We start from the raw sequence: 14994 nt of genomic DNA, 5'->3' as shown, positions 1-14994 counted from the left end.
GTGACTCAATGTATAGCTGCTGGCAAACCTTTGTGTTTGCATTGCATTTCATGAATTCTTTTGGATTTTTAAAAATATAATTTTAAGTAAATTTAACCTAAGAATACTCCATGGAGGGCATCTACAGGAGGCGATGTCTTAAAACAAATAGCCTCTATCTTCAAGGACTTCCACCAGCCAGCCTATACCCTCTTTTCACTCTGCTACTATCAGGGAAAAAAGATACAGAAGCCTGAAGACAAGTACTCAGTGGCACAAAGATGGCTTCTTTCCCTCTGCCATCAGATTCCTGAATGAACAATGAACCATAGACTCTACCTTACTTGGACTTTTCTTGCACTATTTTTATTTATTTTGTAAGGTGGTAGAGTACTGAAGAGTGCAGTTGAAGAGAAGGACCTGGGAATACAGATAAATAATACCCTGAAAGTGGTATCACAGGTAGATAGGGTTGTAAAAAGAGCTTTTGGCATATTGGCTTTCATAAATCAAAGTATTGAGTACAGGAGTTGGGATGTTATATTCAAGTTGTATAAGTCATTGGGTGGGGCCAAATGTGGAGTATTGTATGCAGATTTGGTCACCTCACTACAGGAAAGATATCAATTAAGATAGAGTGCAGAGAAGATTTACTCGGATGTCGCCCGGATTTCAGGAACTCAGTTACAGGGGAAGGTTAAACAGGATAGGATTTTCTTCCCTGGAGCCAAGAAGAATGAGGAGAGATTTGATAGATGTATTTAAAATATTGAGGGGGATAGAGTAAATGTAGATTGGCTCTGTTTTTCCCCACTGAGGGTAGTTGAGATACAAATCAGAGGACATGGGTTAAGGGTGAAAGGGGAAAAGTTTAGGGGGAACATGAGGGGGTTCTTCGTCACACAGAGCGGAGCTGAAATTTCCAGCAGAAATGAAAAACGTGGGCACAATTAACATTTTAGAAGAATTTGAACAGGTACATGGATGGGGAGGTATGGAGAACTCTGGGCAGGGTTAAGGCCAGTGGAACAAGGGAAAAAAATGGTTTGGCTCAGACTAGAGGGGCTGAGGTGGCCAGTTTCTGTGCTGTAATTGTTCTATGGTTCTATCGAAACGTTTGCATTGTTGATGCTGCTGCCAAACAACAAATGTTCATGATAATAAATTCTGATTCTGAAATGTGCTACATTAAATTGATCCTGTTTGAGATTCATTATCTGCATGTATGCCTTAGTTGTTTAAAAAAGAGGCAGTTACCTTAATGGGAAAAATAAATAAAACAAACATCTGTGCTTGGAATTAAAAAATTAAAATTTTATGATGTCGCACAGTAGTGTAATCAAAGATGTGGAGCTAAATGTTTAGAAGGCAGGTCCAAGATGCCTGTTTTGTAGGTGGTCATAAGGGAGATTTTTAACTCAGAAGGACTCTTGATAGCCTCTCCACCAGTCATGGACGAGGTATTTAAAAAGTAGACAATAGGCTGGAGTTGTGGAAGAGATTTTGAGTTGAATCAGATGTTGGAGCGAATGGGAGATGGGATGGTATGATGAGGCTTGGAATACAATTGAGAATTAACATAGCGATGCTGGTGTCTCTTCAATCATTGGGAGTAGTTGTCGGCAGATAATTAGATGGACAGCAAGAATTTCTGAGTTGAAGTTAATGCAAATGATAGGCAAATCTGGAATTTGTTGTGACAGCAGAAAGTGATAGGATGGATAAGCCTTTGTGGGGGGAGGGGGGGGAACACTAATTTTTACTAGATTTTGGAATACTTGGTCATTACAATTCTTATTCTACTTATTCAATTTAACGCAGTAGTTTTCAGTCAAATATAATTTGAATTTTAGGTGGTAGATTCCTCATTTTTTGAGCAATAATTGTACAGTAAATTATTTCAATTTCTATATTTTAGGCCAAGTACAGAATTTGAATTGCTGAATTGGGAAAAGCAATGGGATATTTGTAACTCATAACCATCAGTATTTTGGATTTGTCAGTCTTAATTCTTAAAATGAACAGATGCATTTAACGGTGTACACGTGTATCTTTTATGTCATGACTTTATTTTTGGAAAGAATTTCAATATGGTGTGATGAATATGTGTCTCTCCAGGAAAAATTAGCGTGGTTATAATCCCTAACTGCTTAACCAGATGCCCATATCTGGTGTTTGGCATTAATCCAGGAAGATGACTGCATTGAGGTCACACTGTGATCAAGTTACCAGTATGAGTGTGGTTATAACATAAAGTTGAATGATCATAGAAGATTAGTTTTCAATCAACAGGCAGAATGACTGATAATAGCAAAGTCATAATGATTGCTGCCGAAATTAGCAGTTAACAAACTGAAAGAGACAGACTTGAAGATACAATTTTCCTTAACACCCCATTTTACTACAGAATTGCCAGAGGTCCTGTGCAACAGACAATTGAAGAACGTATCTACCCTCCTCAGGCAACAGTAGCCACTGTCCAGTACACAGTGAGTATGCTTTTAATCAAGATTTTGAGTTTGTGAATGTATTATGACAAACTAGTTCATCAGATGTTTGTTCTCTTATGTCAAGTTTGTGAAATATAAACTGGAAATCCAAAGATTATGCCAAATGTAATATACCAATCAAGCTCTCTACTTGACTTTTACTTGTTAATGAATTGTATTGAACCAGTATTCAAATATGACTTCACTGTATTTTTGTATGAGATTTTGTACATTTTTAGTGTGTGCTAAATGATATCCACAACAATGGATGATTGCAATAGCTATAAATATATTGTAAAATTATATTTTTATTATACTGACTGACCTTTAGAAAAGATGGTATTGATTAAAATGGAAGGTATACTTTGTAGATTGTTCCATTGTTTTGCATTGCTATCTGTGACGAGGTTTGTTGGTCTTGAGATTGTCTGCCAACCCCAACCGGTTACAGTTTTGAAATGAAGCTTTTAGTACCCGCGCTAAAGCTGTTGATGGTTGATGAACAATAAGGAATTGTGTACATCAGAATTTTTGGTGCAGCAGAAACATACATGATATTGTCTTCATTATCAGTCCTGAGAATGTCATCTTTTTTAGCTCGTAGTATTATCATGCGATCATTTGAATGTGGTCAGTCTTTCCTTATTTTCAGAAAAATGTCATGACCTGGGTAGTCAGTTCAAAGAACAAGGAGTCAGACCATGCAGCCCATATCACTGGTGTTGGATATTCATTTTAATTGAAAAACAACGAAGTATTGTTCTGTTTCATGTCCCTTATGAATCATTGTTGTCACTATCTCCTTAAATGCATTGGTTTAATTTGGTGACATTCGTTGTATCAACAAAGAACTTGATCAAGTTAGTCGGGCATGACTAGCCTTTGCTAGCCTTTGCTGACTTCCATATTTTGGGGAAATTGGGGTTCCATCTCAGTGGTTCGAACACTGGTCTTGTCGATCAGGGGTCACAAGTTCATTTCTCGCTGGGTCTTCATTTCCGTGAGGTGGGGGGGGCACTGGACAAAGCAGCAACTCTGTCTTCCTTGCTGTAAACAAAGTTAAAGAATTCATGCATGTTACATTCGAAAGTGACAATAAGGGACCTTTAATCTGCCTGGGGATATATTCCAACCTGATGACTGAATTAACTCCAGTATAAACTGATTTGAAGTGTACTTCATTTTGTTTTGGTCCCTTATTCTTAGCCTTTCTCTGTCTTCTAATTTACCATTTGCCATTTTTTTAATACATTACTCTTCTGCTCGCTTCTGTTTTGGTAATTCATTGGTACAGATAATTTTACAATGCACTGATATTAATTGACTCCTAGTTAAGTTTTCTCAGCCTTGAGAGTATAGTCCATTGTAGCCGGAATACTTTGAACTGAAACATTGTCCACGTCCCAACTTCTTTAGAACTAGATCAAAGACTTCATCCTTCCTGTTTGGGTTGGAAATGCACCAACCCAGAAAATTCTTGTGCAAATTTTATGTATTCTGCTTTTCCATTGTTTATAGTGGAATAATTTTAGAGAGCCATGATCATACACTTGTTTCCTGCATTTTGATTAAATGTCTTCATATTTAGCTCCCTTATTGTCCATTTTTGAATGGTGGGAGGAAACCCAATCACCCAGAGGAAACCCATGCGACACGGAGAACGTGCAAACTCCTTACAGACAGTGCTGGATTTTAAACCCTGGTCACTGGCGCTGCAACAGTGTTGCTTAAGAATGGGGTCCTCATGTTTTTCATGCAAAGACGTAGGTTGGTTACTGGTGTTGTGCAATGGTTGTTCAAACAAAGAACCATCACCAATCATAACTGAATCCTTAGCTCAACATTTTAGTTAGGTTATCCAGTGAAGCATCTTGCAGAACCATGTGAAGCAAAACAAACCAAGGCAATGAGTGGCTTACTTTAGTACTCCTTGCCACTCTGATTAGAATCGCTGATCAAAATGTAGAAACGTGCTGGAGAAACTTAGCAGCATCGATAGAAAGAAAAGGGTAACCAATATTCTGGGCCTGATCCTTAAAGAAGGGCTCAGTAACAATCGAAAGCAGACGTATAGTCAATTTTCTTAAGCACAAAAAAGCCAGAAGAGACTTTCTCGGGTTTCTAACACATCTTCCTCAGGCTCACAGAACCACTGAAATTTGGGTAAATTCACCAAGACTCCATGACCATCACTTTGGTGTCAAAGTTGGCAAATCTGGGCAGAACCATCAAATGTTTTTTTGGGGGGAAAAAAAAGCCAAAAATATTTTCAATATGAATTCACACATAAAGCAATTTGAAACAAACAAACAATAAAAATAATAACTTTTTCAGGCCAAATAATTTTTCCCAATTGTTTGATTGTGGATGACTCTGTTTCAGTTCTAACCCTGTAAGTCAGATTCGATGAGTTTACAGAGAGTGGGTCCAAACGCAGGCTGACAATCAAGGGATGAACTTTATTATACATGCAGGGAAATCATAAATGGGGAAGACAAAACCACTCTTGATACTAAAACAGGATAGGCATTCAAAAAAATATAAGCATTCACATCAGATTCAGCGATCTCTGATACCAGTGGCAGCCAACTCTCTATTTATTACACATGTGCAATAATATTCAGTTACTAACACTCTCTTACAAGACGAACTTCAACACACACTCCTGATTCCCTGTATCAACAGTGTTAAGTATTCACGCACAATGTAAAGGGGTCCTGTTCTAAGTGTAGTGCACACCTTACCAATGATTCTGCACACAGTTCATGACCTGGCATAGAGCAGCATTCATAGTCAGGGCCAAGGAGCAAAGATACCAGTTGGCTGCACGTGCTGGGCTTTTAAAGTGCAGTAAGTTGGGGAGTCCAACCCAGGTAATCAGTAATTGATTTGAAGGGGCCAATGGTATTCACTAAGGGATTTAAAGGGACCAGTGGTCAGGTGTGCACTAATGGGTGGACAGAGTCCAACCTTTTATTGATGCAGGTGATGCAACTTTGACTAGGTTCCAGACAGAGGTCATGTAACCCTCCACAATTCACTCTGCATTTCACCACTTGCTAATCATTTACAAACATGATCAACATTATGTACAATAGTTAACAAAAAAAAGTCTTCAATTGACAGGTTAAAATACATAATAATTGTGTAGATAAACTGCAAATCAATATGTATCATAAATAAAGAAGTAACACAAGCCTCTTTAAAATAAGGGGCAAGACTCATCAGCAGGGGAAGGTGACGTTTCTGGAAATGACAACACTCTACCAGTTCTCCCTCTGACTGAACAGGGTTGTTGTGTTCCCAATGGAGCAGGGTGCTGCAGAAACTGCTCCCGTGGGGGGGTGGGAGGGGAAGTAAAACATTATGTAGTCACTGACTCACATATGTGGTCTCTTTATATATCCACCAACATCAGGGGCAGTGCCAATTCTGCGAGCAGGAAGTGCAATGCCATGCTTTAAGTGCCGTAGCCATTCCTTGACCAGCACCTGCTACGCATTGGCCATCCATCCAGGTGCTCCCCTGTCATTGTAAGGCACACAACCCAGATGTCCACCGCCATGGTGTCCCACAGGGAATCAGAGGTTGGCTTGGCAGGCCTGCAAACAGGGTATGCCGATGCTTCCCTGTAACTTAATGCCTGTGCTGGCACCTTTAATGAATTTACAGGGAAAATCAGGACTATGTATAGTCCAAGTTAAGAATCTTTATTTAATAAAAGGGTTCCTGAGGCACTTACGCCATGGGGAATTATTAGGAGTGCTGTTACGGGGCGGGGGAGGGGAGTGGAGGGACGCAGTCATTATTGAAAGGTTAGATTGTACGAGGATCTACACAAGCTGGTCCTGTAACTTGATTTTTTATTTTTCACACTATGAACCATATTAACCAAAATACACACAAACATTTCCCTCTTGAATATACACAGTGTTATTTTCTCCCCTTTTTTCCCCCTCCCTTCCCTCCCTCCTTCCCACCCCCCTCCAAACCCATTAAATGTTCAACATATACAATACAATAAACCCATTAAACAATGTCGAGGTCCGCGGTAGGCCCTCTCTGTTGTGTTCCATGTATGGTTCCCAAATTTGTACGAATAATGTGACTTTATTTTTTAAACTATATGTTATTTTTTCCAAAGGAATACATTTATTCATTTCCATGTACCATTGCTGTACTCTCAGGCTCTCTTTTGATTTCCAAGTTGACATTATACATTTTTTTGCTACTGCTAAGGCTATCATAATAAATCTTTTTTTGTGCTTCTTCCAGTTTGAGGCCTAATTCTTTACTTGTATTACTTAGAAGAAAGATCTCTGGATTGTTTAGTATGTTGCTTTTTGTAATTTTATTTAATCCCAAAACTTTTCCACTTTCTCACATGCCCAAATTGCATGTACTGTTGTTCCCGTTTCCTTCTTACATCGAAAACGTCTATCTGATACTGTTGGGTCCCATTTATTTAAATTCTGGGGCGTGATATATAGCCTGTGTAACCAATTATATTGCATCATGCTTAACCTCGTGTTGTATTTCTCATAGTTCCGGAGCATAGCTTTTCCCATATTTCATTTTTTATCTTTATGTTTAGATCTTGTTTCCACTTTTGTTTGGGTTTACAGCTTATTTCATCATTTTCTTTCTCTTGCAGCTTGATGTACATGTTTGCTATAAATCTTTTAATTATCATTGTGTCTGTAATCACATATTCAAAACTTCTTCCTTCTGGTAACCTCAGTCTGCTTCCCAATTTGTTCTTTAAGTAGGTTTTCAGTTGGTGGTATGCAAACATTGTACCATGAGTTATTCCATATTTGTACTTCATTTGTTCAAATGATAATAAATTATTTCCCAAAAAAACAATTTTCTGTTCTTTTAATCCCTTTTCTCTCCCATTCTCTAAAGGAAAGGTTATCTATTTTGAAAGGGATTAGATGATTTTGCATCAATAATAATTTTTGTAGTTGATAATTTGTTTTATTTCTTTCTACGTGAATCTTCTTCCAAATGTTGAGCAGATGGTGCAGTACTGGTGAATTCCCATGTTGCACCAGCTTTTCTTCCCACTTTTAAAGTATATGTTCAGGTACCTTCTCCCCTATTTTATCTAGCTCTAATCTGGTCCAATCTGGTTTTTCCCTTGTTTGATAAAAATCTGATAGTTATCTTAATTGTGTTGCTCCATAATAATTCTTAAAGTTTGGTAGCTGTAAGCCCCCTTGTTTGTACCATTCTGTTAATTTATCTACCGTTATCCTCGGTTTCCCCCTTTCCATTAGAATTTCCTTATTATTTTCTTTAGCTCCTTGAAGAATTTCTCTGTTAGGTGAATTGGTAACGATTGGAATAGGTAATGTATCCTTGGGAAGATATTCATTTTAATGCAATTTACCCTTCCTATCAGTTTTAGTGGTAAATCTTTCCAATGTTCTAAGTCGTCTTGTAATTTCTTCATTAATGGCTGATAATTTAATTTGTATAGATGGCCTAGATTATTATCTAGTTTAATACCTAGGTATCGGATTGCTTGTGTTTGCCATTTAAATGGTGATTCTTTCTTAAACTTTGTGAAATCCGCATTATTCATTGGGATCGCTTCACTTTTGTTTGCGTTGATCTTGTACCCCGATACTTCGCCTTATTCCTTCAATTTCTTATGTAATTCTTTTATTGATAATTCTGGTTCTTTTAAGTATACTATGATGTCATCTGCAAACAGACTGATTTTATATTCCTTCTCTTTTATTTTTATCCCTCTTATTTTATTTTCTGTTCTTATCAGTTCTGCCAATGGTTCTATTGCTAAAGCGAACAGTGAGGGTGATAGTGGACATCCCTGCCTTGTTGATCTGCTTAATTTAAATTGGTTCGATTATATATTCATTTACTGTCACCTTCGCCATTGGACCCTTATATAATGCTTTGATCCAATTAATATATTTCTCTGGTAGGTTGAACCTCTGTAATACTTTGAATAAATAATTCCATTCAACCCTGTCAAAGGCTTTCTCTGCGTCTAAAACAACAGCCACTGTTGGCGTCTTATTTCCTTGTACTGCATGGATTAAGTTAATGAACTTACAGACATTGTCCTTTGTTCGTCTTTTCTTAATAAATCCAGTTTGATCTTTTACTATTTTTGGTACACAGTTGGCCCATCTGTTTGCTAATAGTTTTGCTATTACTATTACCTTATAATCTGAGTTAAGTAGAGATATTGGTCTATACGATGCTGGTGTTAGTGGATCTTTCCCCGTCTTTGGTGTTACTGTAATTATTGCTGTTTTACATGAATCTGGCATGTTTTGTGTTTCTTCAATCTGGTTCATTATTTCCAGGAGAGGAAGAATTAGTAACTCTTTAAATGTTTTATAGAATTCTATTGAGAGTCCGTCCTCCCCAGGCGTTTTATTTTTCGGTATTTTTTTAAATATATCTTGTATTTCCTCTATTTCAAATGGTTTAATCAATTTGTTTTGCTCCTCTTCTTGCAATTTTGGTAGTTCATCTATTTTGTCTTTCCTTTTGTTCTCAGTTCGGTATAATTGCTTGTAGAATTCCTTAAAGTTTTCATTGATCTCTGTGGGGTTATATGTAATTTGTTTGTCCTTTTTCCTTGATGCCAATACTGTTCTTTTAGCTTGTTCTGTTTTAAGCTGCCAAGCCAATATTTTGTGCGTTTTTTCTCCTAGCTCGTAATACTTCTGCTTTATTTTCATTATGTTCTTCTCCACCTTGTACGTTTGTAGTGTTTTGTATTTTATTTTTTTGTCTGCCAATTCTCTTTTTGTTGTATCTTCCCTTGTTGCTAGTTCTTTTTCTGTACTTGCTATTTCCCCTTCCAGCTGTTCTATTTCCCGATTGTAGTCCTTCTTCATCTTAGTTACATAACTTATTATCTGCCCTCTGATGAACGCTTTCATTGAATCCCATAATATAAATGTCTTTCACTGATTCTGTATTTATTTCAAAGTACATTTTAATTTGGTGCTCAATAAATTCTCTAAAATCCTGTCTTTTAAGTAGCATGGAGTTCTTGGTGGGATGTCCTCCAGTTCTATTGCTAATAACGGGGGTGAGTGATCAGATTGCAATCTAGCTTTATATTCTGTTTTCCTAACTCTCCCTTGGATATGGGCTGACAACAGGAATAGGTCAATCCTTGAGTATGTTTTATGTCTACTTGAATAATATGAGTATTCCTTCTCCTTTGGGTGTTGTCTCCTCCATATATCCAAAAGTTGCATTTCCTTCATTGATTTAACTATAAATTTGGCTACTTTGTTCTTTCTGCTAGTCTTTTGTCCAGTTTTAACCATCTTTGGATCCAAATTAAGGTTAAAGTCCCCTCCTATCAATATATTCCCCTGCATATCTACAATCTTCAAAAAAATATCTTGCATAAACTTTTGATCCTCTTCATTAGGTGCATATATATTGACCAAATTCCTGAGTTCTGAATATATCTGACATTTTAACATTACGTATCTCCCTGCTGGATCTATTATTTCCTCCTCTATTTTGATTGGTAGATTTTTATTGATTAATATACCTACACCTCTGGCTTTTGAGTTGTATGATGCTGCCGTTACGTGCCCTACCCAGCCTCTCCATAATTTCTTGTGTTTCACTTCAGTTAGATGCATTTCCTGCACGAATGCTTATAATTTTTTTTTCTTTTTTCAGTAAATTTAATAGCCTCTTCCTTTTGATTGTTATGTATTCCATTAATATTTATGGTCATATACATAGATAAAATATAACCCTTCTTTGGTACCTTCATAAGAAAAGTCTCAAATTTAGTCATTTCAGGTAAAATCATATCTCTACCAAACATACATTTTACCAAAGATTGAATTTGTTAATATAGAAACAAAGAATTCTTATCAATACCAAAACCTTCCCTCATCTGATTAAAAGATAAAAATTTACCCTCTTTAAAAATAATCTCCCAAATTTTTCACACCTTTAAATCTTCAATGCAATTATCTTTGATTAAGTATTGAAAAAGGAATAAGTTCATTATTATACAATGGAGTCAAAGCTGATAATTTACCCCTAGTGCCTGTCATTTTATTTTTCATTATCCATAGCTTCATTAAATGTTTTAATATAGGCACATTATATTGTTGTAACAAATTTATATTCCATCTAAACAAAAATTGATGTATTTCAAATTCAGAAATATTTGCCACCTCAATTTTGGCCCAACTAGGAGGCCGTACCAATTCCATCAATGAACTAATAAATTTAACTTGGGCTGCCTCATAATAATTTTGAAAATGTGGTAAACGAAATATTTCACTTTTTTCCCAATTAACTTTATATCCAGAAAGACATCCATATTGTATTAAACACTCCTTCAAGTGCAAAAGTGACTGAGCTGAGTTTATTAAATACACCAATAGCAAATAAATAAATTTTATACTCCTCGTCTAAAACTTTCATACCTTGTATCTATGTATTTTGTCTTATCAATTGTGCTAAAGGTTCAATCACTAAACACAAACAAAGCTGGTGATAAAGGACAACCTTTATGTGTTGATCGAGATAGCTTAAAGGGTTCCAAAATCAAACTATTCGTCAATACTCTAGCTACCAGTTTACTATATAGAGCCCTAATCCAACCAATTAAAAAAAGGACCAAACTTGAATTTCTCCAAAACTTTAAACAAAAAGTTCCATTCAACTCTATTAAATGTCTTTTCTGCATCTAGAGATATCACCATCGGATTATTTGAAGATTGTCGAAATCTATTAATTAAACTAATCACGTGCAAAATGTTATCTGAAGCATATCTATTCTTTATAAAACCTGTTTGATCCATATGAATCAACTTAGGTAAAAATTTAGCCAATCTATTCGCTAATTTTTTAGCTATTATTTTATAATCTACATTTAACAATGAAATTGGTCTATATGAAGATACCTTCAAAGGATCTCTATCTTTTTTTGGAATTACTGTAATTAAAGCACTAGAACAAGACTCAGGCAATTCATAATGTTCTCCAACTTGATGTAATACAACACTAAACACTGTAGATAAATAATCATAAAAAATTTTATAAAATTCAACCGAAAATCCATAATCACCAGGCTATTTAACGTTCGGCATTTCCAGCATAGCCATTTTAATTTCCGAATCAGTAAATGGTTCTTCTGTATATTTGCATCCTCTAATACCGGTAAATTCAACTGTGATTTTAAAAAAAAAAGATCAATCGATCCAGTTTCTTGTTTTCCTTCAGATGTATATAATTTATAAAATGAGTAAAATTCATCATTAATCTCACGAGGTTTATAAGTAATAAGGGGATTCCGTCTAACAGCATTAATAGTCCTCGAAATCTGTCTTTCTTTAATTGCCATGCCAGTACCTTGTGTGCTTTCTCTCCCCATTCATAATACTTTTGCATAGTCCTATTAATCACACATTCAAATTGATAAGATTGCAAAGTATTATATTCCAATTTCAACCTAGATAATTCTATTTTCTGATCTTCCGTAACATCTTTCTGAAACTCCTTTTCTAACTCCTCAATCTGTTTCTCTAATTCAAAACTGATTTAATCGATTCTTCTTTATTTTAGAAGTATAACTAATTATTTGTCCTCTCAAATAGGCTTTCATACCATCCCATAATACAAACTTACCTTGAATAGAATTAGAATTTTCTTTCAAAAAAAATTAATTTGTTTTTTCAAAAAATCAATAAAGTCCATATTTTTTAACAACATTGTATTAAACCTTCAACGATAAGCCACTTTGATTTTCTCAGAAGTTGCATATGTAAAATATAACAAAGATTTATCTGAAATCACCCTACTTTTATATTTCGCTTGTTATATTTTCCCTTGTAAATGTGCCGATACTAAAAAGAAGTCAATCCTTGAAAATGATTCATGTCTAGATGAATAAAAAGAGAAATCTTTCTCTGTCGTATTAAGACGTCTCCAAATACCTACTAAATTAAGATCTTTCATCAACACTTGAACCTGAACTGCCATCTTGGATTTCTTAACTTTCTTCAGAGATTTATCTAATAAAGGTTCCAAAACACAATTAAAATCACCACCAACTAAAATATTATAATTAGCCTGACCCAAACATAAAAATGCATCTGAAATAAATATTTCACCATCTGCATTTGGGGCATAAATATTAAGTAAATTCCAAAATTCACTAAAAATCTTACAATTCAATTTAAGAAACATCCTGCCTTTTCCTCCATTGATTGTAATTCTAAAGATATATTTTTATTTATCAAAATTGCTAACCTTTAGCCCTAGAATTAAATGAAGAAGAATATACTTGCCCAACCCAGTCTCTCTTTAATTTCATACTTTCCTTCACATTCAAATGTGTTTCTTGTAATAAAAAAGCAAAATCAATTTTCATTTTCTTAATATACGCCAAGACTCACTTACACTTAATCAGACTATTTAATCCTCAAACATTAAAAGTAGCAAACCTCAACTTTGACAAATCTACTATTGTTACTAAATACCAATAATATCTTGAAAGCTCAAATCAATGTGTATAGGCCCTCCAATAGGAGAAAAAAAATCACAAATTAAAAATTAACTAAAATGAAAATAAAGAAAAAAAAGAAAATCCCCCCCCCCAAAAAAAAACTACCAAAAGGTAGTAATCCCCTAAGCAAAAATTGGGTATGGGTCACCCACCAGTGGCTGATGACTAGTAAAGAACTTAAGAGCAAATCTCTCCCTCCCCAGCCAAACAATCAATAACATTAAAAATATCATGATAACAAAAAAAGAGTAAGAAAAAAAATTCTTCTTTCATCCAAGAGATTCCAATCTCGAAGATCCCATTTCAGAAGAAGTTGGACTCTTTCCATTCCCGTTTTTCCCATTTCTGCCATTTCTTCCATTTCCAGAACAACCAGATTTTTCTTTAGGAGTTAAGGGTGGACTACTTTGTCCTCTTATATCTGGCAATGAATCAGCAAAAATTATTGCTTCACGATCATTTTCAAAAAAACCGAAATTGATAGTCTCCATAAAACACCTTCAACACTGCAGGGTAGCGAAAAGTAGACTTATAACCTTTACGCCACAAAACTTCTTTAACTGGATTAAATCGAAGTCGACGTTGAATGACCTCTTGACTCAGATCAGGGTAAAAGAAAACACTGCTATTCTGAATCAATAACGGAGTTTGTCGTTGTCTCGCATTCTGCACTGCAAGTTGAAGTATTGGTTCTCTGTCCAAATAATTTAAACATCGAATTATTACCGGTCTCGGTGGTTGACCAGCTGAGGATGTTCTTCTTAGAGCTCTATGGGCTCTTTCCAATACCAATCCCCCAGAAAAAAAATCTTGCCCTAATACTTGCGGGATCCAGTCTTTAAAGAAACGAAGAGGATCTTGTCCTTCTGTACCTTCTGGCAAACCAACAATTTTCACATTATTCCTTCTGCTTTGATTCTCCAAGTAATCTATTTTCCTCTCTAGCTCCTTCTCAAGTTCTCCCAATTCTATGATTGATTTTTCAACCTTCAGCACTTTTTCTGTGTTAGAAATCACTTGTTGTTTACAGTCCAAAAAAGCAGTCTGAAATTTTTAAAATTCTTCATCAGATGCACCCACATGTGTCTTAACCATATTTAATTCTGAACTTATACCAGCAGTCATTTGAGCCATTTCATTCATTTGAGATGTCAAAGGCTTAATAACAGTTTGGAAAACATCATTTAATTGCATACACTGTAGGTCAGAAAACCTCAGCCTTGCTCTCTCTGATGTAGTGACAGATCAAGGTAACTGCAGCTCCTGCTGCAACTCAACAGAAGGTATTTTAAAAGTTTTACTGTGGGTCTGGACTCCCAGTGACAGCACTACCACTTCCTCAGGGAGTCGCCGCTGGTCTCCCCCCGATATCGTTTTTTCATGAAATCACGAAGAAAAGCAATTTCTTCAGATTGAAGTGCTTCCTGATGCATTTCCAACAATAGAGTCGTCTTCCTGTGTGCTCCCTCTGTTGAAATTGAAAGGCTTTCCAAATCAGGGTCCACTTCTTGGGAACATGCACCTTCTTCCAGAGAATGAGTAATTCCAGTGCCATCCTTCACTTGGTAAGTATTAGACATTTTTTTTCAACTCCCACAGGCAGTCTTTGAGGTTTAGACACTGAAGAGATTAAGCCTGAGGCTGTATCAAGTCGTTTAGGCCCCAAATCTTCAGCACTTCGAAAATGTAACTTCCTCTGCACTTGAGGTTTAATCTTTTTTTCCCATTTGTGACCATAATAATTCCTTGATAAAAATTAAAAAGTTTAAACTTGAAAACAAAGAGTTAAAAAACGGGTACTTAAAAGTCTGGCCAGAGAGGTCGAGATTACACGTCTAGACTCTACGCCATCTTGCCACGCCCCCCATATAGTTCAACATGGCCATCTCGTACTTTGTTTACATCTGATTTCTGCTTCCTCACCACCACTTTTCCCCTTTTCCTCATTTCCATTTCTCAGTTTTCTTTTTTGAAGGCATTGTATGACAA

At 35.8% G+C, this 14994-nt stretch overlaps 1 protein-coding gene across 18 annotated transcripts in view; it reads left to right on the top strand.

Annotated features, from left to right (window-relative positions):
• The window catches only part of eif4g3b (eukaryotic translation initiation factor 4 gamma, 3b), a 346564-nt gene that overhangs the window by 28019 nt on the left and 303551 nt on the right, over nucleotides 1-14994 (top strand). For 14 of the 18 annotated variants that reach the window (XM_069919086.1, XM_069919084.1, XM_069919085.1 and 11 more), the window contains one exon: nucleotides 2387-2468. The exons of 1 other annotated variant lie outside the window; for it this stretch is intronic. In XM_069919086.1, coding sequence (XP_069775187.1) covers nucleotides 2387-2468 — 82 coding nt within the window. Of the gene's footprint in view, nucleotides 1-1897; nucleotides 2027-2386; nucleotides 2469-14994 lie in introns of those variants that run through there. 3 more of the 18 variants (XM_069919090.1, XM_069919091.1, XM_069919096.1) reach the window with 2 other exon arrangements.

This window comes from Narcine bancroftii, chromosome 2 (assembly GCF_036971445.1).
Source record: "Narcine bancroftii isolate sNarBan1 chromosome 2, sNarBan1.hap1, whole genome shotgun sequence".
Classification (NCBI taxonomy): domain Eukaryota; kingdom Metazoa; phylum Chordata; class Chondrichthyes; order Torpediniformes; family Narcinidae; genus Narcine; species Narcine bancroftii.
Note: the sequence above shows the minus strand (reverse complement) of the source record. Positions and strands in the feature narration are given on the sequence as shown.